Source organism: Anser brachyrhynchus, assembly GCF_964034855.1.
Source record: "Anser brachyrhynchus genome assembly, chromosome: Z".
NCBI classification, from domain to species: Eukaryota; Metazoa; Chordata; class Aves; order Anseriformes; family Anatidae; genus Anser; species Anser brachyrhynchus.
In genome coordinates, this window is record NC_137697.1 from 10308326 (window position 1) to 10335399 (window position 27074).

Sequence of the window (27074 nt, forward strand, 5' to 3'; positions counted from 1 at the left end):
CATGACATAAACCTTCTCCTACTGATCCATATAAAAGCTTTTCTGCTCTTCTTTGATCATGTAGGTTTAAAAATGGAGTCAATGTAATTAATTATACCTGTATTGCTCCAAAATAAAGAATTTAGATACATCATTCATCCCTGTTACAGTCTGTTTATTTTTCCAACAAATAGAAAACAGTGAAGCGTCATTTCTGAATGCAGATTCAAAACTAGAAGGGGAAAAAAAGGCTAGAACACAGAAGGATACAGCTAGATTTTACTTTCTAGACTGCCTGACACAGACATATACTCAAAAAAAGAGAAAAAACAAAGTCCTGTACACCACAGAAAAACCCGGGGAATATTTACACCGAGCACAAAATAGCCTCAGAAGTATTTCCATGGACATGATTGACACTAACCATATTCAGGTTTCTTAAGGGAGTACTTTTTTTTTTTTTTTTAAAGAGAAAAACAATATGGAAGATCAAAATCAAAATATTCATCATAGTACTGGTTGTACTATCCAGCAGGAGCTGTATAGGGCTGAAATGATGCCTTCAATGGAAACACATTCTGAGTAGTAGGTTCCATTTTCCAGTAGCAACAGAATAGCTGTGGATCCACAGATTCCTTCTGTTACCCTTCCCAGAACGTGGTGGTCACTGCACTCCTTCACGCTCTCATACCACAAAAGTTTCTGCTGCACTTCAGGACTGACAGCCACTGAAGCTTACAGGCAGGATTCCTCTCTGATGATTGCTTAAAAAAATTAGCCAGAGAAGATGAGGACTCACAGAGTATCTCTACAGTCACTGCATGCTGTCAGTATAGCAGAGAGCAGGTGCAGGCAGGTACCACTGCAAGAGTCCACAAACATGGACAGGTGCTGTAGCAGTGGGAACAGTGGCAGAAGTAGGGGTGGTGGATAACACCATTTGTAGAGCCACTACCACCTTTGTGGCAAGCTTTAAGTGGTATGTGTCTCAACACCACTGCTAAAATACCCTCACCATAAAGAGGTGAGAGTAGATACAATTGCATCAGTCCAGATCTCAAAGAATTTTTAAGCAACTACAAACACGCCAAATAACCTTCAAATAGAGCTAGTCTGTGCATCCACTGCAAAAGTTTCGTGTTGTATCTACTTTACCAGCTGCCAAATGAAAGTCAAGTAGCTCTTAAGCATCAGGCTGATAATGAAACTGTTCCCAGCACAAGCAAACTGCAGTAATTCTTAAAGGGCAAATGAAGTGCTTGGTAGCAGAACAGAAAGGGGACTGCTGTTGAATTTGGCTGCCTCTTCCAGTTCCAGCCTAAGAACATTCTGTAGCCTAACAATATGTTTCTGCATTTGTTAATCTGATAACGTCAGTCAGTTGAAGATAATTTTTATTGCTCTATTTATTGCTCTATCTCAAATAAACGGAAATGGGAATCATCGAGTTACCTTTCCTGATCATTCCTTCAACACACCTAGCTTCCTAGAGGATAAACTACCCTCTGCTGGAATAACAGAGAATTTACAGGCAAGAAAAAATTTCCTTAACAACTTTCTACAGACATTCTTAAAAGCATTCAATTGCAAATACCACTTGTCTGTTACTGTAGGCTTACTAACGCTGGGTTTTACTCCAATAATTTTGCAGTGAGTGTCCTCTTTGTGAAAGATAACTGACTCTCTTAATAAATGAATCATTCCCACAGAATTAGCCTTTCTGAAATGAGAATAATAGTTTTTTCTAAGAACCAAGCTGCTGATTTACATACAGTAATCAGTAGCTCCTTGGTTTGTATTTTCTTGGTCTTGGAATCTTTCAGAACTCAAAGCACAATGTGATGAAGTTCACACCATGAAAGATTTGATTATATACAGTGGTTACATAGTATACAAAAACATCCCAAATAATTGTAATTGTCATTTATTTAAAGGAAAAGTCTTTCCCAAAGTGCCAGCCTCAGCGTTTATCAAGAGAATTCTTCCACCAGGCAATGAAAAAGCCATTGCATTGCACTATTAATTGTTAATCTGTCTTGACAGTTAAAAACACTTTCAAGCCCAGCCCCACCGTGAACAGGATGGTACAAGAAGAAACTTCTATTCAACTTTTTGAACTGATCGTAACTCCCATCTAGGCTGAAATCAGATGCCAAGCCAGCCTTCATGCTGCATAGGTGGCATACCAGCTCAGCTCTTACTACCAAGGATTCTGGTTTTCTTTTGAAAGATGATCCAAGTACCTTCACTGAAGAAAACACTTCACCTCAAAATTATTGACAGTCTTCTTGGAATGCTTAATCAGGACAAAAACAGAGAACACAATTTGTATAGAGGAAGTAGATTTTTCCAGAGAAAGATGGGTTTATTTTACAAGGAGATGTTAAAAAACACCAAAGACAAGTATGACAACAAGGAAAGGAATGCTACAAAATCACATGAATTATGCAACTTCCACGACTGTTGATCTGGCTGCAAAAATCCCAGGTCGACTGATTTCATCACAGGGGTATATGGTGCACATCTTTTAACACTTGATATGAGTTTCAAACAGAAGTGAATAACTTCAGTTCCTTCTTCAAAGTTACAGGATATGATTGTTTAACACATTCCTGTTTACCGTTATCATACCTCTGGAGAAAAAAAAAAAATAGAAGAAAGTCTGTTGAAATTTCTGGCACACAGATATCATCAAAGAATTACCATTACCATCAGGATCCTTAGAAAGAATCTTATGTCTTCAGCTCTCTCGTGGAAAATGTGCAGAACTAGACAGCAACAGGACCTGTCAGAGAACTACTTCCTGTGCAGTGCTAGGTTCTGTCTGCTTCCACCACTACTGTCTACCACACACAACAAAACCTACACCCCACGCAGCCAGCTGCTGAAAACAAAACAAAACAAACAAATGAAAAAAATCAAATTACTAATACTTACAACATGCCTTCTAAAATTCCCTGCAAAACCAATCCAGCATATGTTCTAAAAATATAGTTGTTTGCTTTAACGAAGGTGCAACAGTTTGTGCATGAAAGGAATTCAATTTGTAGCATTTTTGTTGGACATTACTGTCTACTTGTAATTCAGCAGGTAAGACCTGAAGTAGCCATAATTATTTAGATGTATGAAAAATAAGAATAGATGTTAAAAACTAACCATTTGTGCTCTTCTGTGAACACCCCTTCTATGCCGTTGGCCTCTGAAAGACAAGTAAGCACCGTCCATCTTAGAAAAAACAGAAAAAATAGTAAGCAACTGTTGAGGAAGAAGCTAATTTAACTGTATTGCTTTGAAGAAATGAATTGGGAGAAAAGAGTAAGTAACTCAATGCAGATTTTTTAACTGCTAAAATAGAACTATATAACGCTGCAGTAACAAATGTTATTACAGAGGAAAAAATCATTGTGTAGTGTAAAGATTAATAGCTTCATTTAAACTGGGAAAAAAAATAATAACTTCAGTATCATGATTGACTAGTACGGAACACATTGTATTTTCTGGGAGTATTAGTATCCTGCAGGAGCGCAGAGGTGCCTTGTGTGCCTGCTCCCCATCAGCTCCTCTTCCAGTGGCAGTTTGCAGGTCTTTCCTGGATGGTCATGCAGGGAGAAAAGGGCGATGGGGACTGCTCTCACGGAGTGGCCCGGAGATACCCCTTCCTCCCCAGAGAATTCCCCCTCCCAGGGAAAGCCCCCACACAGCAAGCTGTTTCATCAGGTACAAAGGAAATGTACCAGAAGTACTAGTAATATTACTAGTCAGGCTAGTAATAACTGGAACTCTTAAAAGAAATCTAATACTGGTTTTCTTGTACATCTAATACATCTAAATCTAATACTGGTTTACCTGCATTTGTAAATCTAATACTTTATTATCTGTGATGATGTTACAAGAAAATCTGCGGGCAGAAAAACATTATGTGCTTTAAAATATAAAAACTTGTATCTACTTACAATGCTATTTCCATTCCAATTACATTACAGAATCTCCCACTTCCTTTTAAATGTTTCTTCAACTTACTCCTCGTGTATTTTTTCTTTCCTATTGATTAATTAAAGACCATTATGTAACATTTGGTTCGGTCTATTTCCACTGTCTATTAATAATGATTTTATTTTGGCATACAGGCATAGTTTAGTAATAGCCATCTCAACATCTCAGTGTTGTGTTATGTTGTGTTTGTTTGTTGTTTTTTTTCCCTGAAAAAAAAATGTCAAAAGCATGAATAGCTGAACAAAAATTAAGCAAAATGCAACAAGGAAGTTTTCATGTAGCTAAATTTCCCACCAAAGGAGAAAAGTTGACAAACGGTTGAGTAATTCAAGAATACTATTGATCCTGAATTATTTAACGGGAGTTTACCATGCACACCATTGTTTCAGGCCTGCAATATGTTAAGAACTCAGGCCAAAGCTTCCAAAATTGGTTGCATATCCACTTCTAGTGCCCAACTTACAAAGCCACTGAAAATGCAGTTCATCTGGAAATGGAGCTCATAGGAGCACTTCCAGTAAAGAAGACATTAACTTACAAGCCTACACTGGCATTTTGGTGTCAAAATTACAAAGAGCTCCACTCGCTAGACCTTTCAATAGGTTAGTTGTCTACAGTCTAGCTCCCTCTGAGCAACACAGGTAGGGCTTTGGGACCATCAGCAGGCTAAAGGAGCTTGAAAAAGGCTGTCATGTGGCAGCCAAGAAATGCTGAATAATTATGAGCCTCTTATCACATCATGGTGAGGGGGGGACAGGGAAAGGAATGGGGGAGGGAAGGCCAAGTATGCAAATTTAAATCTCTTTCACCATGCTAGAAATATAACCACAAATAGTTATAAAGCTCTATATAGCTCAACTAATCAAGCCATAGTAGTTCACTGATGTATTTGAGTATAATCTTCTAACAATTGTAACAGTACTAAAATCAGAAAAAAAAAGAAAAAAATTACTTTGAGACAAGTAAAGTTTATCCTAATCATTGTTAGCAAGGCTGGTGCTTCTGCTTGAGCCACAGGATATCACAATGTTTATTTCGCCTGATTAAAAGACCACTAACAATATAGAAATCAAAAACATTTCCAAATGAACTATTCCACTGGTCAATAAGCCTCATGTTTAAAAAGTCTTGTTTATTGTGTGGTGGTCATGTAATTGTGTATATAAGTAAAGAGCAAAGCACATTTAAATCACATACACTACAATGGTTTGCATCCATTTTATAAACTAGTGATCGTGTTATCTCGCTTAGTATTTTTAAAATGAGAAGTTTTATTCCATACTTGATTATCATTCAGAAGCTTTTGGTTTTTGTTCATGCTATTTTGACTTGTCCCCTATGCGGTTTTCACATACAAGTTCTTTGGTGGTTACTCAGTGCTACAATGCGTGACACTATTGCTGTGACAGCATGACTACTCACCTTGCAAGCGGAATTTCTTCAGTTTTTCAGTTCCACTTTAAGTGTCTTCCTTCCTCTGAAGACTAAATCTTTTGTATGATTATCATTCTCATCTTGACTATGAGTTCTAGATATCGGAACTATTAATTCTAAGGGAAATTCCTAAAACTTACTAAGTTTTTCTAGTTATTTGAGAATTTTTACACCAAGGAGAGATACAGTAAAATCACATGTAATCTGTACCACACTTCTGTAACTATCATATTCTCTAAGAACTAACATTATTTCAAAAAACTGATCTCACTATCCTTGCATTCAAAGCTACATTTCTATTGTTATTTCACTGGTCTCCTTGGCTCCTCTGCATTTTTAATCAGTTATTTAGATATACTCACTGCAAGACAAACCTTGTAGAATGAAAAATAGCATTCATTCTCCCACACAGACACACAGGTATACATACCCCCCAAAAGACTTGAGCGCTCTCTACTTCTGTAGACTAAGACTTCTGAAGACACACAACCTGTTACGAGATGGTCAAAATACTTCATGAGACTGGATCTGTAAGTAAGGAAAAAGTCAAAGAAAAAGCAGCAACACAGAAGCACAAATCATTTCCTCTGCCCTTAGTTATTAGAAACCTTTGCTCTGCTTCAGGGAAGTCAGGCAATTCTTCTCCTATACTGCTGCACCTGTGTTAACTTAATCCCACATAATGGCCTCTAATACCAGAGCACCAAAGTCCCAGTTTATAAGAAGGACAACAGAGAAAACACATACAGTTACACAGCTTGAATTCAGAGCCTGCTGTGTACCAGGGGCAGCTTTCCTGGAACACCCAGACCAGGTGTTCTTATGCTGCAACACCCGGAAAACTATTTAAAAGATAAGAAAAAAAAATCATTGTGCAGTGCATTACATTGTGCATGTCCTTTGCAAGTGTTTTGGGCTGCTTCTGATTTGTTTCTGACACTTAGGCAAACTTAATTGAGCAACCTCTACTCCCACATGTAGCTCTACGTTTATGACAGAATATTCTTCTGATTTTGTAGAGGCTTGAAGAGCTGTCATACCAGCCAAACGTATAAAGTCCTATTTACTCTATCTGAACAGACCATCAAAACTAGTATAGCTTATTTATATACGAGTTATTTTAAAGCCAAATATATTTCCTAAGAATGAACTTTATTTTCCAAGAAGCAAGATAACAACACTAAAATGCTGAATGATCAAATTATAAAAGTCGCCTTTTTTTCCACATCTGCTCACACAACGTTGAAAACTGGTATTATTCACCCTCTTCCCTTCGATACACGGCCTCATGCACTTTGCCCTGGCAGAATTTTTACTGTCAGCACACCATGACATCACCGCTGCCAGAGGTTTAGAGAAAGGGGGGGGGTGGAGGATAGTAAGAGTGAAAAAAGATTAGACTTTGGTAACATGTTTTGCCTTTACTTCAGAGAAGAGGTTCTGCTTAAGGATATAAATTTCGTGCTTCAGGGCACGGGTTTCGTATCCACTGTAGCAACTGATGTCATCTCATGTAGGAGAGAGGCCGTGCGGCCAGCATGAGCCAGGTGTTGGACACGGCATGGCGGTCTGAGGACCTTGCTCCTGACCAGGCACAGGCACCACTGGTGCATCTCCTCTCAGAGGAACACCTTTGCGTGTGTCCACCTGTCGTGGTGTGAGCTCCATGCCGGTGTTTCTGCTCCAGGGACTCGTCGATCACCGCTGCTCGTTGAGTGCCACCGCGCCAAGCATCAGATAAACACAGCTCTCGTCCCACCGTCAGCCCAGCCACAACGACCGGGCTCCGCCGGCAAGTACAATCCTATTCCCAAGCCCGTACGTGATCTCCTCGTGGTCAAGCTAAAGCGAGCCCTCGACACAAACACACAAACACGTCCCTCACACGCACACACACCCTTCCTGTGTTTAGCAACGCCATCAGCAGCGCACGGGAGCCAGGGAGAAGCAATACATCGATGACGGGCTGTGAGGAAAGCCGACGGCTGGCAGCGGGAGCCTGATGCAAGAGCTCCCGCCGCGGTCCCGCGGCACCACCCGCCTTATCTCCCGGCCACCCGCCCCCACGGCGGGACCGACCCTCCCTCAGCGGGCCGGGGCGGCGGCAGGTGCCCCTCCACGTCCCCTCGCGGTCCCCTCGCGGCCCCTCACGGCCCCTCACGGCCCCTCACGGCCGTTGGGCGCCCCCTCCCGCCCAGCCGCCCCCGCCGCGGGCGGAGGTGCCGCGGGCCGGCCCTGCCCGCCGCCGCCCGGCCAATGGAGCGAGAGGGCGGGGAGCGGCGGCGGCGGCTGCCCCGGGCCGCCTCCGCCCTCCGCGGCGAAACTCGGCGGGAGCGCGGCGCTGAGGGGAGAGGAGCCCCAGCCCCGCGACGCGGAGGGAAGGGAAGGAAGGGAAGGGAGGGAGGGAAGAAGGAGGGGATGAGCGGCGGGCACCGCGCTCCGGCACCTTCCCGCGACGCCCCCGCCGGCACCTGGAGCCCTCGCCGGTGCCGCTGAGAGGGAGAGGGGCGGCGAAGGACGCCGGGATCCGCGGGGATCCGCTGGGATCCGGTGCTGGGCTGCGCTCGGCTCTCCCCGCTGCCAGCCGGGGCTGCCCCCGCTTCGTCTCCTCTCACGATTTTTTTTTTCCTTCCTCTTTTTTTTTTTTTTTTTTTCTTGCCTAAACCACACCGGCAATTTTCCTCTCTCCTCTTTCGTAATTTCCATTTTTTCCTCCCCGATTCCTCCTTTGCTTTTCCTTCCCGGACCCTCTCCTTGCCTCGGCTCCGCAGCGGCAGCGCCATGTCCTTCAGCCCCACCATCATGCCACCTGCCAACGGCTCCGCCAACGGGACCGCCGGCGGGGCCGAGGGTGGGAAGCCCCCCACCATCCCCACCGTCATGTTCATCTTCGGTGTGGTGGGCAACCTCATCGCCATCGTGGTGCTCTGCAAGTCCCGGAAGGAGCAGAAGGAGACCACCTTCTACACACTGGTCTGCGGGCTGGCGGTCACCGACCTCCTGGGGACTTGCCTGGTGAGTCCGGTCACTATTGCCACTTACCTGCAGAATCGCTGGCCAGGAGGAGACGCGCTGTGCGAGTACAGCTCCTTCATCCTCCTCTTCTTTGGACTGTCTGGCCTCAGCATTATCTGTGCCATGTCAATTGAAAGGTACCTGGCTATCAACCATGCCTATTTCTACAACCATTACGTAGATAAGAAGCTGGCAGGGCTCACGCTCTTCGCCATCTACGCTTCCAACGTCTTGTTCTGCGCCCTCCCCAGCATGGGGCTTGGCAAATCAACCCGGCAGTACCCTGACACTTGGTGTTTCATAGACTGGCGAGCAAAGAAGGCCACTCATGCAGCATATTCCTACATGTACGCTGGCTTCAGCTCCTTCCTGATCATGGTTACAGTGATCTGCAACATCCTGGTCTGCGTGGCCCTAATTCGCATGCACCGCCAGTTCATGCGACGCACATCCCTGGGGACAGACACCACCTCCAGCCGCTTATCTGACTTTCGCAGACGCCGGAGCTTCCGTCGGATGGCCGGAGCAGAGATCCAGATGGTTATTCTGCTCATTGCCACTTCCCTGGTGGTGCTCATCTGCTCCATTCCTCTTGTGGTGAGTAACATTGTGCAACCCTTCTTCTTCCATCACCCACATTGCTGAGTCTTTTCTCCTCCTAGCCTGTGCCTGTAGGACAGAATCCCATTTAGCTGGTGCTGCAAACCCTAGAGTAATTTCAGTGCAGTTAGCATGCATACGTGGTGATAGAAGAGAGTTGTACTGGTTTATATTTACAAGAAAAGAAACACGCTCATCCCAAGTCCCAGGCTCCTTTGATTGGCTGACATACAGTGCCAAAAATTCTTAACAAATTTTCCACCCTTTAACTGGAATCCACACAGAAAAAATCTTATTGAGAGCTAAAGGCACTTTAAAGTTCATTTCCAAAATTAATTTGTGATGAGTGAGGTTTGGGGCTGGCCCACACTGCTGGATGCTTATTGTGTTTTTAAAATAGGCACTCTGCTGATGAAGTGTACAGCAGTCTGTAGGATCTGGCAGGAGGAGAGAGTTCTCTTCATGTGGCACCAGCAAGGTGCAGAGCGCTTCGCGCCCAAAACCAGAACTGAGGTCCCGTCCTGAAGGATTCACTGGGGGTAGACCCCATGCATTTATAGCCCTCAAACAGCTCCCCAGTGTTGGAGGGCTAAATTCAGTGGAGCCACTTAGTGCAATTTTCTGTTAAATGGGAATTGGAGGATTCTGGCCCACATGAAGCTAGAGATCATACCAAAATGCCAGACAACATTACCACTAACCATTTGCTAATTTTCTGAAACAGCTGGTACAATTACTGTCATTGACTTGAACATGCAGGATCTACTTTCTTCTATTCCTCCACCTTATCTCAAAGGAAGACAAAAAAAAACCACACCAGCTCGAGGCTCAGTTCTTGCTTGCCACCCACCATAATAAAACTTGGCGAACTTCTCTCCCCTTCTGGCTCAGAAACATTAAACAAGCAGCTGGCTTGCCTTATTCGCCACCTTCCAAAACACAGTTTAGGGAGCCAAGCACTACTTCTTAGACAGAAAGTGTTTTTGGAAGATGGATTGTTTTCAGGGATTTTATTGTAGGTAGGAACTATTCTGCAATCCCAGTGTCACAGAGGGGTTGTGATGTGCGTGAGATGCAAGTGGCCAGCTGGGGATGCGAAACAAACAGGCTACAGCTCAGTAAGGAAGTTCAGAAAAATACGTCTGAAAGCTTGGAGAGGTCAGTGAGTCCATCCCCCTGCTTCAAAGGAGGGTGTAACTGCAAGGGTCAGGCCAGTTTTGCCACATTACTAACATAAACAGAAGCCAGTGGAGTGTGGCTTTGCTGGAGCACCAGTGCTCGGGCTGTCGCTGAAGGCTGTCTCCTGTCCCACAGCGCCGTGTCACTTCGCGTTGTGCCATGGCATAACTGGACACTTTCCTGTCCATTTATTGCTCGTCGCCTAAAGGAAATCAAAACATGCCGTTTGAGTTGTGCACAGGCTGCCTCTGAGCGGCACGCATGTTAGATCGAGGAACCTCACGCAACCTGTTCTGCAGTCCAGCACCAGAAACCTCACGGGCAAGCCGACTTGCCACACTGGAAGGAATCAGGTTGTAGAGTGGCCAAACCCTGAGAGTACCTGTGGGCCCACAGTACTTAATGCGATTAATCTAATATTGTAGCAGCTACTTCACAAAATAACAATATGCTGTCTTCAAAAGAGATGCTGGCAAACGCAGAGAACAGGTTCTGGGAATTAAATGCAATGTCACAACACAGTGCAGGGTACCAGCTGATGGACTTCTGTGGTGTCAGGAAAAAGCCAAAACCTTATCCCACGGAGGACTAGCTAGAGAACAGCTGAGTGCAAAATGAAATTGTTCATATACATTAGGAGCTAGGGAAGCTTTTATAAAGTCTTTAAAAAAAAAAAGGGGGGGGGGGGGAAATCAAGAGGGAGAGATTGCCAGAAAGGAAACTAGATTGTTGACACTTAAAATTAATGAACTTGGGTGGGGCGAGAGATTTATTATTTAAACAGTAGCTGGTGAAAACCTTAACATGTGTGAAGGTGCGGGTGACGAAGTTCTGAAGCTCTCTCAGACCTTGATTTCGCTTCTTACAAAGGCATGGTGTTGCCTCGAGAGTGCTCACAGATGGTAGCTTTTCTCAGCTAAAGCCGCAGATTTCTTCTGTATGTAAAACAAAGTAAAAGACTGTCATTTCACTATTTCCGTATTTCACTTAGGTGCGTGACTAGGAAAAAAAAACTTTTTTTTTTTTAAACACATATAGACACATCATTACGGTGTCCAGGATGGTTAAACTGCTTCATTGTAAATGTAGCTTTTATCAGTCATTTGCCTCCCCCGTGGGAATAACCTGTACCCATTTATGTTTCTTTATACGGTGATGCACTGTTGCATATGTGTATTAAGCCCTCTGTGTTACTTATGCACTGAGGTTAAGCATTCCAGGATAAACTCAGAGAAGTGACACCTTTATGCTATAAATCCTTAGAAAGAGCCACCAGCAGAGACAGGAAAATCACTCATATACACATACATTTTCATGACTCAGACGAGCTCCTCTGAATTAAACTACGGAGCTGTCACCACAGAGGAGACTGAGAGGTGCGTTTATAACAGGAGATCCTGGCGGGCACCAAGAACATACAAGTAGTAAGGTGGTGGTGGCATGATTCAGATACACAAAGCAAGCTCAGAGGGTGATTTGTGACTGACATTTTCTGATGAGCTGATTTCCTACTGATGATTTCAGCTGAATAAACTATCACTGAAGTCAAAGCAACTTCAGAAAGAGAGACGTAAGCTTCTAACTTTTTAGAATTAACACTTTCACAAGACAATAAACTAGTACAGAGAGGCAGTCCAGCAAACTGTATTTACTAGGGTTTAACAAAAATTTTCACGTCTTAAAATATTAAATAGCCCTGAAATAATAAGAAAAGGCTTGGCTTGATTTAAAAAGTGGTTAAAGAACAGCAAGCTGAGTCACAGAGAACAGACGTTCTTAATAATGAAATGCTCCAGGACTTGGTTTGCAAGTAAAGTTGTTTAGCATTTTAGTGATTTATTCATAAAATCAGCAAAATTTTACAACAACAACTACTATAGCAAAATTATTGAGCATTGTACAAAAGACTGAATTAACTTTGCAGAGCTGAAGGCTGATCAAATTTATTAAGGGAAAAAAGTTGAACAAAAATCATTAGCAAAAATAACCTTCTGATGTAACCTGATGTGTTCTCAGTGTACAGAAAGTGGTGTGGAAGGCATGAAGAAGACTCTTACAACAGTTTAAAAATGAAATAAGGAAAAAAATACACAAATTGCATGCTGCCTCTTTCCTGCATTCCACATTGGTTATTTCATCTTTTAAAAATCTGTGAGTTTTTAGAAAACAGAATTGAATATACTTAAAAGTAGGGGATGAGTTTCATGGGAGGGGAGGGGTGTCAAGAACATATTAGAAATTGCTATCCAGCCTTTACAAAAGACAAAACCAACCCTTTTGAGTGTACACAAGCACATAGTATTCAAACTCCAGTTCACTCCAGCAGCCTGTCAGACACTTTTAGATTTTTAAGTATGTGACTTTTCCTGATCCTGACCACTGAACATTGCTGAATTGCAGTGAAACTGAAAATAAAATGCTATGTTTCAAGGTGTGCATGTGCTTGATCATATGAAATAATCAAAGGTTTCTAACTTAATGTTTAATTGACCTAAAAGTTTGGATTTTCTTTTGGTTTGTTTTGGCTTGTCTCGGACGTACAGGGGCTGTCTGCAGCCAAAACCAGCAAGGTGGCAGGCATGATTTTCGAGCAATGGAGTGATTTGCTACAGCAGACACCAAACCCTTGAAGGGCAAAGGGTATTGGCTTGTAGAGCTGAAAAACTTGTTTCCTGCTTTCTACTATACAGATTTTAAAATTATCCTATCAGTATGTGGGGAGATTTTATGAGGGCAGGTAGAAGCTATGAAGATAACTACTCCTTTAATTATTCTGGAACAATAAGTATGTTAGTCACTTTATCATACTGCATAGGAATAGAAGTCATGATTCACATTCATATTTAGTAAAAAAGAAAAGCAGCAAACACGCAGGACTGTGATCTACAACTACCTATCGCTTCACCATAAACTCAATGCACCATGAAGCAACGTGCTTCTTAACACAACTGCAAACAAACCACAAATACTTTCAAAATATGTTGCCTGTATTCTGTGGCTGCAGATGTAACATTTAAACCTCGTTCTATTGAGACTTGAATTGTTCCCATTCGCTTCTTTCTTTAATCAGGATTTTAAACTGCAGAAATTCAAACATCAGCTTAGCTAACACAGTAATCAATTCCACTTACTCGGGATTTACTAAGAAGATGCAAGGCAATATCCTTCATCATGCTTCATCCTGTAACAGAAGACTTGTAGCCAAAATAGGATACATCTCTTACTGTTAGTGTAGGTGATACGTTAACAAATGCTCTTTCTTTACCAGGTTGTAAAGAAATCATAAAGTGACATTCCAACACAGATTAATTTTTACCATATTGTGATTAATATGTAATCCATGCAACAGGTCTGATTTGATTAATGCATTTGACATTTTGGGGGGCTGCTAAGAAAAGACATGGGACCTTTCTGTGAAATTGAAACAGTTTTGTACGGTACAAAGTTTTCAATAAGTAAGTCCATTTTAGGAATCTCTTCCCTACACGTCACATATCTGTCACAAGGAAATAAAGCATACAGAGATAACATAAAGCAAGCTGTGCAATTTGCGATTGTACTTTTCAACCACAGCGTCAGCACTTAAAGACATTTTTGTCTTTCCGTAAACTCTACCAGGTAGTCAGAGAAAGGTGAATCAGGTACTTCAACTTCAGGTGGTGCTTATCAAAGGAACAATCCCACTATTAAGTCACTGATGTGTAACTATAGGTCTAACTTTAAAAAAAAAAAAAAAAGGAAAATAAAAATCAGGTCTCCAAAGTTGGTCTGTGTACTTCAGCTATCTTCAAAGTATGCCTTCTGGTTCTGTGATGTGGATGAATTTATCAGTAAATACCTCTCCGTGTCACACCTCTGATATTCGTGGTAATGACTGTATGTAGTTAGCATGAGCTGCTAGCAGTCCTCCACTCCCACAACACTGTCCTTTAGATTCCTGCCTCTCAGGGCAGGTACCCTTCCCATGATCAATGGTTAGATACATCGACCAGCATTTACACACCTTCAGGGTATATTCCCTTGCATAAAGGAAAATCTCAGCATAGAAAAAGGAGGAGCATCTGTAAAGAAATGTTGTTACGGTGCAGGTCAAATCCTTAAGGGAAATTGGTTCTTCATGTATTTATGACCTCTTACCAGCTTTTTTTTTTTTTTGGGGGGGGGGGGGGAGGGGAAGGGGGGAGAAGGGAATCTCACACACATGGCCAAGTAGATTTCAAACCAGCGTTTAGCTGATGCCATCGTCTCATCAACTCATTTTTCAGAGTTTCACGTTATGGAAACCTGACATCTGCTTTTCAGGTTCAGAGCCCGTGTCACCAAGTGCAGCTCTACTTGCATAAGCTTATGCAAGTCCCAGGACTAATCCCCACCTGCAGAGTTGATATCACTGGCAGTGTCTTTACGTTTGCTCTCCCGCCCTTGGGGCTGCAACTGCTGCCCATGGGAATGGGGGCAGCTAGCAAGAGCTGCGGGTACCCGGTCTGGGAAGCGGGGATGCTGCGACTGCGGGACATCTGTGCCACCTAGCGGTGCGCTCCTGCAGGCTGCACTCACCGCGGGGGAGAGGACGGCTCTCCTGGACACCACTTCCAAAAGCCCACAGCAGGAGATTTCAGCAATGTGCCTTTTTTAAAGAAATAATCCTCAGTGAATGCCTGCAAAACTGTATTTACGAATTTTGGACTCTGGAGGGACTGGTCGTCTCTCAGCCAGCAGTACACAGAGTTCTTTGGTGATGGATATCAGATAAGAGTGGCAGCAGTTTGGAGACAAACAAATAATGAAAAAATTCAAAGAAAAATAAATAAATAAATAAAAAACCAGACAAGATCTACATGCATAGGAATATGCTTTAAAGTACTTCAATTGTGTGTGCGGCTTAACAGAAAAATCAGCTCTGTAAATTAGTTGTCAAAAAAACATACGCAATGTTAGAAATAATTAGGAAAGTAACAGAGAGTAAAACTCAGATCATTATAGTTCTGTATCAGTTCAAGATTTTCCCATGTTTGGAATTCTGTGTGAAGGTTTTGTTACCCATAAACCCATACAAAAGTAGTGAGAAAGAAAATATAGATGATCATCAGTTTCACACTCACTGATTTGAGAGAGATTGTATGCATAGGACTTCCGAAGAAGCACTCTGCATTATTTTAAATATACTTTGTTTATAGCTTTGGAGCACATTCAAGCTCTGAATCCTGACAGGCAGAATACCCCCACATTGCCCTGCTGCAGGAAAATTTCTCTAAAAGATTTGTGATTTTTTTCACCAGGCTTCACAAGTATAACTTCTAGTAAAAATGACTCGAGGAGGCTGTTCTAGTTTGGCTGTTGTTTAAATGCTTGTCTGCCTCCTTGCCTGTAACCTTCTCCTAGCTAGGCCAGGCTTGATTCATTTCAGGAGCTAAGTCTGAGACTTTAAAACATCCATAGTTTTGCTACTAGATTTCTACTGTATCACATAAAAAGAGAAGTAATAGATTTATTTAGCTTTACCTTAAGAAGTCCAAAGTAAACTGCATGTTCCATTATCCGTTCTTTTCAGTGGCTTTCCTAGGCCTTCCTAAAATGCAGGACACTGCGTAGGTCTTGCTAAAACAGAGCAGCTATTTGGGACTGATAAACAAACTCGTATGACATCATGCTCTTTAGGGACACTGGAAAGATAACAACAACTCATGTCAAAGAACTGGCCTGTGCCTTAGAACAGCATTACAGAAGTAGCCCCAAATCCAGGGTAGGGACTGTTTTTTTTTTCTTAGATTCAAAGGAAGAACTTGAAGGAGGCATTTCTGTGTAGATGACAGGATCCTGTCTTAAATTTTGTGCATGATAAACTGAAAGTGCTAATTCAAAAGGCAGCTTCAGAATCTCCAATTCCTAACTACTCGATAAGCATTTTCACGCTTTTCTAAGTAGGACCCGATGATGGCTCATGTAGGTGAGCAAAGCACTCCAGTCCAGCACTGGAATGATCTCATCATCTTGACCTATTAAAAATCTCCAAACTGTGAGGGACCTTTCTTTTTGTTCCTTTATTTCTTTTGTCCAAAACATGCTGCAATAAGCAAACAGCTGAGGGTACACAAACAATTCCAGTAAGGACAGGTGCCAGCAAAAGGCATTTCTAAACTAGGGAATCAACAGCTCTGGGCTTATTTCTGGAAGTTAATATACCTGGAATATAATATGGGTTTCAGTTTATTTCTAAACATGCAATTATTAGACCCCTACTGGAGGAACTGATTGGCCAGGTCTCTTCAGTGAACTCAGATATCCCTTTGCAGATAGCGTAAGACTTGAGATATACTAAGGAAGCAGGATACAGGTCTAAATCCTTGTTCCTGGGTTATATCCATCAACAAAGAAGTTTCAAAAGCAGCAGCCCAAACTGAAGGTTGAAGGATTAATTATGAGGGGAGCAGGGAGAAAGAGCCATTCTTTTCCTACCTGTAGCACAGAAGATCAATTTATAACAGATTAATCTCTGGTTTTCTTGCCATTTCCAAAAATAAATTTGTGGCTGCTAATCCAAGGTGCTTTGCTTTGCCAGGTTCTTCTCATGTTCTAGCTTGCAGATGTAAATCGAGATCTCTGCTTCGATACGTAAACTTTGATTTCCTGATGTAATTGTAAAATTGCACCTTTCTCCTCCCCCATCTCTCTGGGTAGGTCCGTGTCTTCGTGAATCAGCTCTATCAGCCCGCATTAGTGGAGGATGTGAGGCAAAACCCTGACCTGCAAGCCATCCGCATTGCCTCGGTGAACCCCATTTTGGACCCGTGGGTCTACATCCTCCTCCGCAAGACTGTGCTCAGCAAAGCCATCGAGAAGATCAAGTGTCTCTTCTGCCGCATTGGAGGGGCCCGGAGGCAGCACTCGGGGAGCAATTTCAACTGCGTGGATGGCCGCAGGACCTCTTCTGCCGTGTCAAGTCAGTCGCCCTCCTTCATCTCCCGCGAGCTGCGGGAGATCAGCAGCACCTCACAAACACTGCTCTATCCCCCGGAGTTAAGTGAAAGCAGCGTTGGGGGGCGCGTGCTGCTTCCCGGCCCCAGTGCAAGTCTGGCTCAGTCTGACACTACATCCGTAAGGACACTGCGCAGCTCAGAGACCTCAGACTCTTCACACGGGCAGGACTCAGAGAGTGTCTTCCTGGTGAATGAGATCAGGTCTGGTGGTGGGGCCAGCTCTACATCCAAGGGCAGCCCGCTCCAGGTCACCTTCCCCACAGAGACATTGAATTTATCAGAGAAGTGTATATAGCAACGAAAGGCATCGACCCTGGTGATCCTTCCCGGTACGCTGGAAAAACTGGTGCAATAGATAGGTATTCCGCCTATTCAAAGGGAGAGGGGTTCAGCTATGCTCCAAAGGGCTATTTTTCTCTTGCCATGTGATGGGTACATTTCTCTTAGACTACTGAGGACTGTGTGGAACAGACATTGGCACTGCCATCAGAAATTGTACAAGACAGGTCTAATGGGACTGGAAACATGAACAGGTCTTGTTCTGGGACGCAGGAGAGCTACTGGGCCTCTTGAAATAGAAAGACCCATCACTTTCTTTCTTTCTCTTTCCCTTTATAAATCTGGTAGAACTGTGTTTTCCTGTGGCTGCTCAACTATCAAGAGTTTAAGCTTCTGGTACTAGAGCAGAATGTGAGGCAGCTACTAGGAACTGGACAGAGCTACTCTGACAGCTGCCTGCAGTAGGATTTTAAAGCGTCTCACTAAAGCATGAAAATGTGAATTTTTACTGTTGTACATGTATCAGGACTGAAAATATTTAAAAGTCTATTCTTCTCTATGAGAAGGGTTCTTACTAATACCAGGTATGTAGAAATGATTGCCAGCCTTCTCTTCCCCCAGTATTGCCTGCTGATAAGACATTCTTGTTTTAGATTTGTTATCCGTGCTACATTCACGGCCGATATAATTCTTTAGCTGAGAATACGTAAACACTTCGAGTGAAACGGAAACATATGTACCATTGAGAAAAAGAAAACACATCCTTTCAGTTAAGAATATTCTTTCAGTGTATGTACATACTAAAAAGCCAGATTTTATTTATGTGCTGAGAATGTTTCCATGTATAAACACATTGCTCCTCTCTGAGTACTTCGGCCCACATTCTGCACGCACTTAGGCACACACTTAACACTGCCCATCAGAGTAGCCCTTCCGCTGCCAGGGAGACTCCTTATACGTAAAGTTAAGGACATATAGAAGTGCTTTTAATATCAGGGCCTAAAACTTTCCACCCCTGGTTAATAGTCTTAATATTCACTTTAGTTAAAGCATCACTGATGTAATAAAGGTATTTTTTCATAACATTTATCATTTTACTTTAAATAGTAAATAGAATTTTATGACGCTGTAATCTGATATTCCACCAAATAAACATACAAAACCATGGAAGCAGAATCTTCATTTAAAAGTGTAGGTTATATAGAACCATCTTCTGGTCTTGTACCTCTTGCAGATTATTTGTTCCTAGAGTTTTAATGGCAAAGACATCACCCAAAACAGCTGTTAACTAGTGACAAAAGGACTTCTGGTGTTTTGTTTTGTAAGGGGTAGGTCTTGTTCCAGAAAGACCATTTACTAAAATAATTCTGTACAGATATTTGGAGAATGTTTTGTTAAATACTAAGCATGTTATGCTGCTTAAAGTGTTCTCATGTGAAATGCTTTATTGTAATGAAAATCTTGAGCCTTATGTTGATGGTATGTTTAAGCAGTTGTACTGACCAAAATCACTTTGGGGATAACAATTAAATGAAAATGTTCTGCTTGAGCTCAAAAGTTTATGAGAGTCTGCCATTCAGTGCCAACTCCTCACTTTAAAAAGCCACCCATTTGGAACACTTTGTGCTTAGCTACTCTCAAAACATACTTGGGTCTGGAAGTTTCCAAAACACCACAGAACGATCACCATTAGCAAGAGGAAGCCTTCTTTGAAAATGTCCCTGAGAGCATTGACACAGAGCCATGAAAATTTTTCACACAACAAAAAAAATCAAAACCCCCATGCAGTTAAACCTCAGGCCTGCTTCATTGTGTTCCTTTAACATGGGAGCACTTGAGCTTATTTACCTCTACCCATGTAGGAAGTGAAGTTAAATCTGTGCACAAATATTTGCAGCAGAAGCCAATATTGCACTGATTAAGTTGGAGAACAGTATTACTCAAGCTCCTGCTGGAGCTACAGATAAAGATCTGCCTGAGTTCTTTGCAATTGAATCACTTAACCATGGTCTGTTGCTTACTAGTGACCAGCAAACAGAACACACTAGTACTGCCTAAGATAGGAAGCAGTACCTGACAGAGCAGGAAGGTGGGACCACCACCTGCAACTGTGCAACCTATAAGAATACTGAGCCACACCTTCACAGCTGGAACAAAACAGCAGAATGAATTATTGGTGCTGGATGCAATGACAGAAGGAAATATCACCGGTGTGTAAGAGTCCAGTATTTTTATAAGGCCTATGCATTATTGATGGAAAATGCATGTGTTCTGGAAGACTTTTAAGCAGGAATAGACCATTGTAAGCAGCTAACCTTCCCTTAGCAAACTCAAATAAGCCTGAAGTCTTCCTCCTTCCATAGTACTGCTGGTGTATCAGTAGTGGACTGGACTCACAGGCACACAACAAAATCAGCACTAATTTCCTCAGTAATGAACTCAAGAATTCACAATCAACCTACAGATTAAAAAGTCTCATGAGCAATACTGGAACTGTCTATGAGAACTCAATGGCAGTGCATGAAAACAAAATAGGAGTCCATCTACCACTTAGCTGCAAACGAGGATGTTCAGAAGCAGCCTGGCTAAAAGAACCAGGCAAGTGTGCCTGTGTTTAGGGTGACAGACCACCAACGTCTCTCTCCTCATACCTGAGAGTGCTGATCAGCTTTGGAACCCTGCTCCATTCTGCCTCCAGGCTGAACAATGGACACGTTGCTGAATTCTCTTCCTTGGCTTCCCTTAGGTTAAGTCTAGCAAAATATAAATAAAGCTCTAAGTTTGTAGAGATTAATTTGCACCACGCAAGTTAAATATATATTAAAAAAAAAAAAGTTATTTTCCTGCTAGGTATTAGGAGTAGTTTTCAGATGTTTGAAAGGGCTTCCTTTCTCATACACGGTAGTTCCCTTCCACTCCTCACCCCTGGCAACCCACATACCCTGTGATACAGTCCATCTTCACATATGTATCCGCTTTCCTGTCCTCTATGTGTTCACAGAAAATGCATTAATTCCCAGTTCAAAAACATACACAATTTGTATCTCCCTGACTCCACCCTGTTGGTCCCATCACCAGTGGTCCTGCACCCTCACTTCCAACAGCCTGCCTCTGCCCACACGCCCCCAACCGCAACTTCACAGAACCCTTTCCATCCACAAGTTCTGCTAGACCTCCCACACCTGTGCCACTCCCCAAACCCTTGTCCCAAACTCAAGTTAAGCCCCTGTCCTATGGCGAGGTGTGGAGAACCTACCCACCACAGGTAGAGGAAAGTCAGTACTTATAAGAGACAGGTTTCTATGAAAATTAATTTCAATCTCTGGTAATAATACGTTAGCATTACAGTTGGTCTTTTCTTCTTTACAGTTTTCGAGCCACTCTCCCCCAAGCCTGTAGCGCTGCTTATACATCTCTGCTGTCTACAACACAAGTGTTACCTAACCCAAATCAGTGCTACAGGTGCAATGCCAAAGCACTAATAGCAATGCAACGTAATCCACTATCTTCAAATGGTACCACCCATCATCCTAAACAAGAAGTCTCCTACAAAGCTTTTTACTCTGTATTCTGCTGCAAAACAATGGCAAATCTGTGTTACTTACGGCAGATTTACTTACTTTTCAAGCTACTAAACACCGACAGACCGTTCCACTGCTAGGTCCCGTTCTAGACCTGTCAGCTTGATGAGATCTGGAATCCAAGTCTAAATCCCCTCCTTTCTGAACCCAAATACTCGATTCATTCCCTACCTCCAATATTTCCCCTTGATTATTTACCCTCTACAATTCGTAGAGTTCCTAGAGTTGCTGCTCTTAGAAAGCCAGCCCTCAAAACCAGGACAGCACATCTGTCAGGATCCAGCAGTAATCCATGCTCATAAGCTTATTTTGCTTCTAAACTCGTTCTCTGTGAAAATACCAAGGACTCTCCACTTGAGAATATAATTATCAACATGACACCAACCTACAATAAAATGCTTTATCTGCAATCTGACAATAAGCCAAGACCACATGCTTCTGCTTTCCTGAACCTCAGTCCTCTTACCTTACTATAATTTCATAGCTGTTGTATGACCTAGAAATAAACTAAGAGAGCACCAACCTTCAACACAAGCTTTTACTTTCTTTCCATTGGTTTTATGATCTGGGGAGCACTTACCACATGTAGCCAGATAAGTTTTCAATGCTACCTTTCTCATCTTGATTCCAAATATCAACAGTTACTCAAAGAAATCTTAGAAATTAGAAGACTAGAGGAAAAAAAATTGTTTTGCCTTCCATAACTATTTTTAAAATCCAATCTCATATTATTAAATCCGAGTCACAGTTATCTGATCCATACTTTATCTTCCAGTATTGTCAGAAAGCATTTGTTCTCTCTCACTATAATCTATGTTTAATTTTTCAAAGATGTTTATCTCAGTCTGTACGGGTGGAATTCATCTACTCTATTTCAGCATTTGAAGTTAACTGCCAGTCAACTTAGGCTTCCCTTGTAGTCAATGGAAATAATTAAGCACCTTGGGAGGCTGATTCATCTAATTCAAAGATACTTATCTAGCACGAGGCATATGAATGGCCCTCTAAGGCTGTGTATTTCTTTCCACTGGATATAAAAAGATTCAAACAGAAAAAAAAAGAAAAAAAAAAAGAACAGATTTAAATGTTTAGCTGTATATAATAAATTAAGCAAAAATGAATCCCAGCTAAACTACTGTTGCCACTGAGATTTCCTCTTTAACTACATTGTAACACTTCAGCATTTTCATATTCAATTCATACGAAAGACAAAGACAGAGAAGCTAGTGCAGCCACTGGCTGCTAGTGATGATGATGAACAATAAATATATAAATAAATCCCTGCTGGCAAAGTGGCAGTGTACTTCACAAGTACTTCATTTTTAATAACAAAGGCTTTCTCCTTTAGATCCCTCTCATTTGGATACTCCTGAGAGATTCAAAACAGCTGACAACTACCCTTTATTAACAATTTTTCTCCAGACAGTTATGTTTTATTTTCCACCACAACTAATTAACATGTTCTGCAGAGACAGAAGAAGCCAACTAATTAATTCAGTAACATCCTAAAGTGGTCAATGTTAACCCTTTTTCTTTTTAAAACCAAAAGAATAAACAGGCATCATTAAACAGCAGAGAAGTCAGTATTTTATTCAAACAGATCCAGGAAATCCTATACATGCAAAACATGGCATGCTGTACAAAAAAACAAACCAAAACAAAACAAAAAACACAGATGTTGCAATCACCAATTGTCAAGCTTCATTCCAGTTTGAGAATAAGATGGTCACAAGAACTTTTCTGCTCCCTGTTTCAAGATGTCACTATCATGACAATAACTAGAATTCATAACCTAATATCATCAGAAGGAAAATCACATTTACTGCTGGAGATGGGAACGACAACCCTTCAAAGCCAGCACAACTGTTGAGCCTGATGGTGTAGATGAACACCCCTCTATTTAACTTTGCTCAACCGTGCTGAAGTTAATAGCAATTTTGCAAAGCATTTCAGTGGAAACAGATACACTGATAACACTGACCTCTGAAAGGAGGGAGGCAGTCCTTCCCATATGAGTAAATACACAACACTGACACAAGCACAAAAGGCAAAGAAAGGAAAGATGTGTTTGATTATAGCTGAGCTCCTTCAAAACAGGAAACAGAAAACACCTTACAGCTTCTTGCACACTTCCTTTTCTAGACAGAGAACGTCTCTTCTTTGAAGAAATGTCAAAATCTTTCTCACGCTAACTATTCCTATGTCTGAACAGGTTATATTATTTGTTATGAAAAAACAAGATGAAGAAGTTCTTCAAAAAACATGACTTTAAACTTGAATGAAACCGTATCTAATCAAATGCCTATTCAATAAGCACTTACGAATCTATTTCAGAACTGAATGAACAAATAAAAATATATCTTGGTGATGTTTTACATTTTTTATAAAATTAATAGTAATTGTTTTGGATAATTAGATGTTGAAAAGTGATGATTATATGTGTGCGTGCATGCACACTGATCTAAAAATTCACGTTTGCAAAAATTAATGAATGCTTAGTCATGTAAGACCAACATGGCAATTAAGTCTTTGAAAAGGACAATTAATTTCTGCAACAACTGTAAATGCCCTCTTAAGAATTAACAATATTCAACTGTACTATGCTCTGAGAGAAGTGATTTTTCTACAATACACTTTCTATTTCAAAAAACACTATGCTTCTTGAGCAAAAAGGATGTTATTGCCTTTAAAAATGTGTTATTTTGAAAATAGAAATCAAGTATTACAAATGCAAAGATTTCAAAAGGTTTCACCTGGCTACAAACCTCTTATTTGAATTTTTTTTTTCATGCAAAATATTATAAAAATTAAGTGGAAATGATATGTTCCCAATCCTGAATTCTCTGAGAGTTCCACACTAGACTGTTTTTTCCAGTCCAGTTAGGAACCTATCGTCTCTGTCTTGTCTCCCCTGAGAATGAAAAGAGAGTAGTCTTAACACGGAGCACATAAGAGAAATAGGTTGATTTTGTTTCTTTTAACTGTCCATGTGAGGAACCAACAGCCACCTTCCCCTAAAGAAAGATGAAGACCAGGCAAACAAGTCTCTTAAGTCTCTCACAGTATGAATACCCATAACCACCACAGCATCTAAAATCCAAAAAGAATACAAAAAGGGAGACTTGGGCAATGCTGTCCTGAGCAACTGGTTCACTGAGAGCACACTTTAAATTCACAAGAATTATGAAAAGCAAATTGATTCCCTTATCAGATTAGCCTTACTAGGACAAAAAAAGGCTAAATGTAATACACTAGCCTTCAGATGTAACAATGTCCAACTCCCACCATTTTACTTTCAGTGGTGTATAGTATATATTGTAGTATAGCACTTAAGATAAGGGAAGGCCAGCTTCAGTCTCCACTGAATGTTCTTTCTTCTGGTGAAACATTTAATAACAACTAAGCATTCAGGTGCTTGTTTGGTATAGCATGGCCTTTCATCTAATCAGAAAGTATTTATATATATAAAGTATTTAACCATTCACCTATGAAGGCAACAAGAAAGTTTCTACTGATTACGCTGAGTACAGATCAGATCCCAGGGCTATCACACACCAACACACAAAATGAAAATCTATCTCTGCTTCACAGAAAACTTCACCATAGAAAAATTAATCTTGATGAAAATAAAGACTTCTGATAACAGAGAACAGGTCACACTAGCTCTAGGACAAATAATGCTAATGATTAAGGATTGAAATATGTTTTGTTTAAAATCTCTTTTCCTTTTGCATTTTAAATAAGAGTTCATTAATTACTCAGAAAACATAGACATTAACCTGTAAAACTATGGAATACAGTAAGAAGAACGCAGTTGCTAGAATGTAGTTAAGCATTTTAACATTACATTTGTTCATGAGATTTTCAAAATCAAGTCTTGGCTTTCTTCTCCAAAAATATGGATTGAAGTACAACTCAGGTTATTGTTTTTTTCACTTTACAAAAGAAAAATAATTTCAATCCTTTTATTGTGCAGGCTCTCCCACTGCTTAAAAAACAAAAGAAACCCAATGCAATAAATAACACTAGTTCTTGAAACAGTACTGACAAGACATAGGGTGGCCCTATCGGGCTCTGATAAAAAGGGTTTCATCAGGAGTTGCAGTGCAATTCTCCTTCTCAGTAACAGTTTCTACTGTGCCTGAAGCAGACACAATCACTACAGTTTTAGCTGCTGAAAGAGCTTTCTCCTTCTCTGCAATGGCAGCACATACCGCCACAATTTCATCGCTTTCAAAGTCATAGTCTGGGATTGATGCTTGTGCCATCTCTTCTCCTTTGGCCAGTGCTTGCACTGTCTCAGTCTTTGTTGCCTTCTGCTGTTCATACAGTTTTCTTGCCCACGAAAGGTCCTCCTTCCATACTTCAGGGTTCATTGGAAAGATGTGTAAGGATACCTGAAAACTCCGAATTGCCTACAAACAGAATAGGGAGAAAAACACAGATTGGCAACTTTAATGCCTACACATTTCATCGCAGAAATTGACAAAAAAAAAAAAGCATATTGTTCAAGCAAAGACAAAAATAATTTCACTCCAATCTGTCTTTAATGGAACATCCTTCCTCAGCTCAAAGTTCAGTAATAGCATTACCCCCAGATAACACTGCATGCAAGTGTCTGAAAGCACCAAGAATGCATGAACAGATCAGGTACCTGGCAACAAAGGCACAACAAATAAGAGTTCACATGTCAAAAATAATACTGTAATTAAAAGGCTAAAAGCCAAATCATTTTTGTTTTGATGGCTTTCTATCCCACTTTTCTCCTGACATCAGATGTATGGGAAGGCAAGTGTAAAGAGTTTAAACAAATACAGAAAAGGAATGACTGGGATTTGAAGCATCACTAACATCGCTCCTTTTAAATTAGCACGTAGTCATTTCATATGCAGACCTAATACTACAGTAATCCTACCCTCATGATAAGAAGTCTCTGTACCAGGTCAACTAAGCAAATTGGTTGCAAACACGCTGAATCAGGCAAAAGTACACAAATGAACTTCCAATTTGGAGAGCTGCTCTAAGAAAGAAATCCTCTAATCTTATAAACCATGTAATATTAATAAAATTAATTAAGCATAGTTGACATTTTTTGTCTTTTCTTTAAGCTCAATTGTGAGAAGTTTGGCAAACACAAATACCCAGCACAGACATTGCTAAATATAAAAATTCTGTCTAATCCAGTAGATGTGATAATCAGCAATAAGAAGAAATTGCTACAACATTGGAAAAATGCCAGAACAAAAATTAAAACTGTATTGGATTTATAGTTATATTAACAGTGGAAAGGTCAAGACTAACTTTATCTACTCTGATTTACAGGTATGTACACACAGGCACATAACTATTTCACATTTACAATTTTATGGTCAGTTATGATAGTGGCCACCTGAATGATGAAATTCTTGCATGACGATGCACAGAAGCCTTCCCATGGGGTAGAAAATCGGGGATAATACTGCTGAATAGTATTTGGGAAAAGTTCCAGTAACTTGCATATAAAGACTTTAAAGACATGAACAATCATCAAATGATGTATTCTTTCATAATTTATAAATACTCACAGGATGCAAATAAATCTGAAAAATCACTGCTTTTCATCTGCATTAACAGAAACTGCCAATTCATCCTTCTTCTGGCACACAGTAATATACAACTCTGTATGACGTAAACTCAGAAGCAACAGATGAGAGATACAAAGCAGATTTTAAGTAATGTTGATTATGCTATCAGCATTATTGCTGTTGTAATAGGCAGCCTTTCAGTTCCAGGAAAAAGAAATACTTTATAATTGGTCCACAGCCAGATCTGAAGTGTAGGAGCACGCTGGACTTTAAACAGGAGGAGTACAGTTTATTCTTGCAGAACAGTGTCACTTTGTTCAACTTTGCTTCCTTTAATTTCCAGGGATAGATGAGCTACAAGTAAACACTAAATGCTCTTTTATTTTTTTTTTATTTCTGTTAAACACAAAATATAAACAAACACCATCTGCCTTTAAACCTTCCATGAAAGAAGCCCTTTAATTAAAACCTTT

The 27074-nt window shown here is 41.0% G+C and overlaps 2 protein-coding genes and 1 long non-coding RNA gene across 7 annotated transcripts in view; 1 reads left to right on the forward strand and 2 right to left on the reverse strand.

Moving 5' to 3' along the window:
- Positions 1-2: 2 nt before the first annotated feature.
- LOC308185530 lies at positions 3-8584 on the reverse strand. Of its 5 annotated transcripts, none has more exons than XR_013943437.1 (5): positions 8449-8584; positions 5837-5896; positions 3933-4020; positions 3136-3204; positions 3-2612 (listed from the first exon to the last, which is right to left on the reverse strand). It is a non-coding gene; the product is annotated as an uncharacterized lncRNA (long non-coding RNA). The 5 variants fall into 5 exon arrangements; XR_013943438.1 differs by lacking the exon at positions 8449-8584 and adding an exon at positions 7304-7582 and having other exon boundaries at positions 5837-5934; XR_013943439.1 differs by lacking the exon at positions 8449-8584 and adding an exon at positions 7486-7551 and having other exon boundaries at positions 5837-5934.
- Positions 7800-19013, forward strand: PTGER4 (prostaglandin E receptor 4). Its single transcript, XM_080573779.1, has 2 exons — positions 7800-9018; positions 16879-19013. Exons 1-2 carry the CDS (start codon positions 8188-8190, stop codon positions 17470-17472), a joined length of 1425 nt encoding a protein of 474 aa, XP_080429905.1. The 5' UTR covers positions 7800-8187; the 3' UTR covers positions 17473-19013.
- A 3588-nt stretch (positions 19014-22601) lies between these two features.
- TTC33 (tetratricopeptide repeat domain 33) overlaps positions 22602-27074 on the reverse strand; it is a 52327-nt gene continuing 47854 nt past the window's right edge. The window contains exon 4 of the mRNA XM_080573780.1: positions 22602-25452. Coding sequence (XP_080429906.1) covers positions 25102-25452 — 351 coding nt within the window. The 3' untranslated portion in view covers positions 22602-25101. The remainder of the gene's footprint in view (positions 25453-27074) is intronic.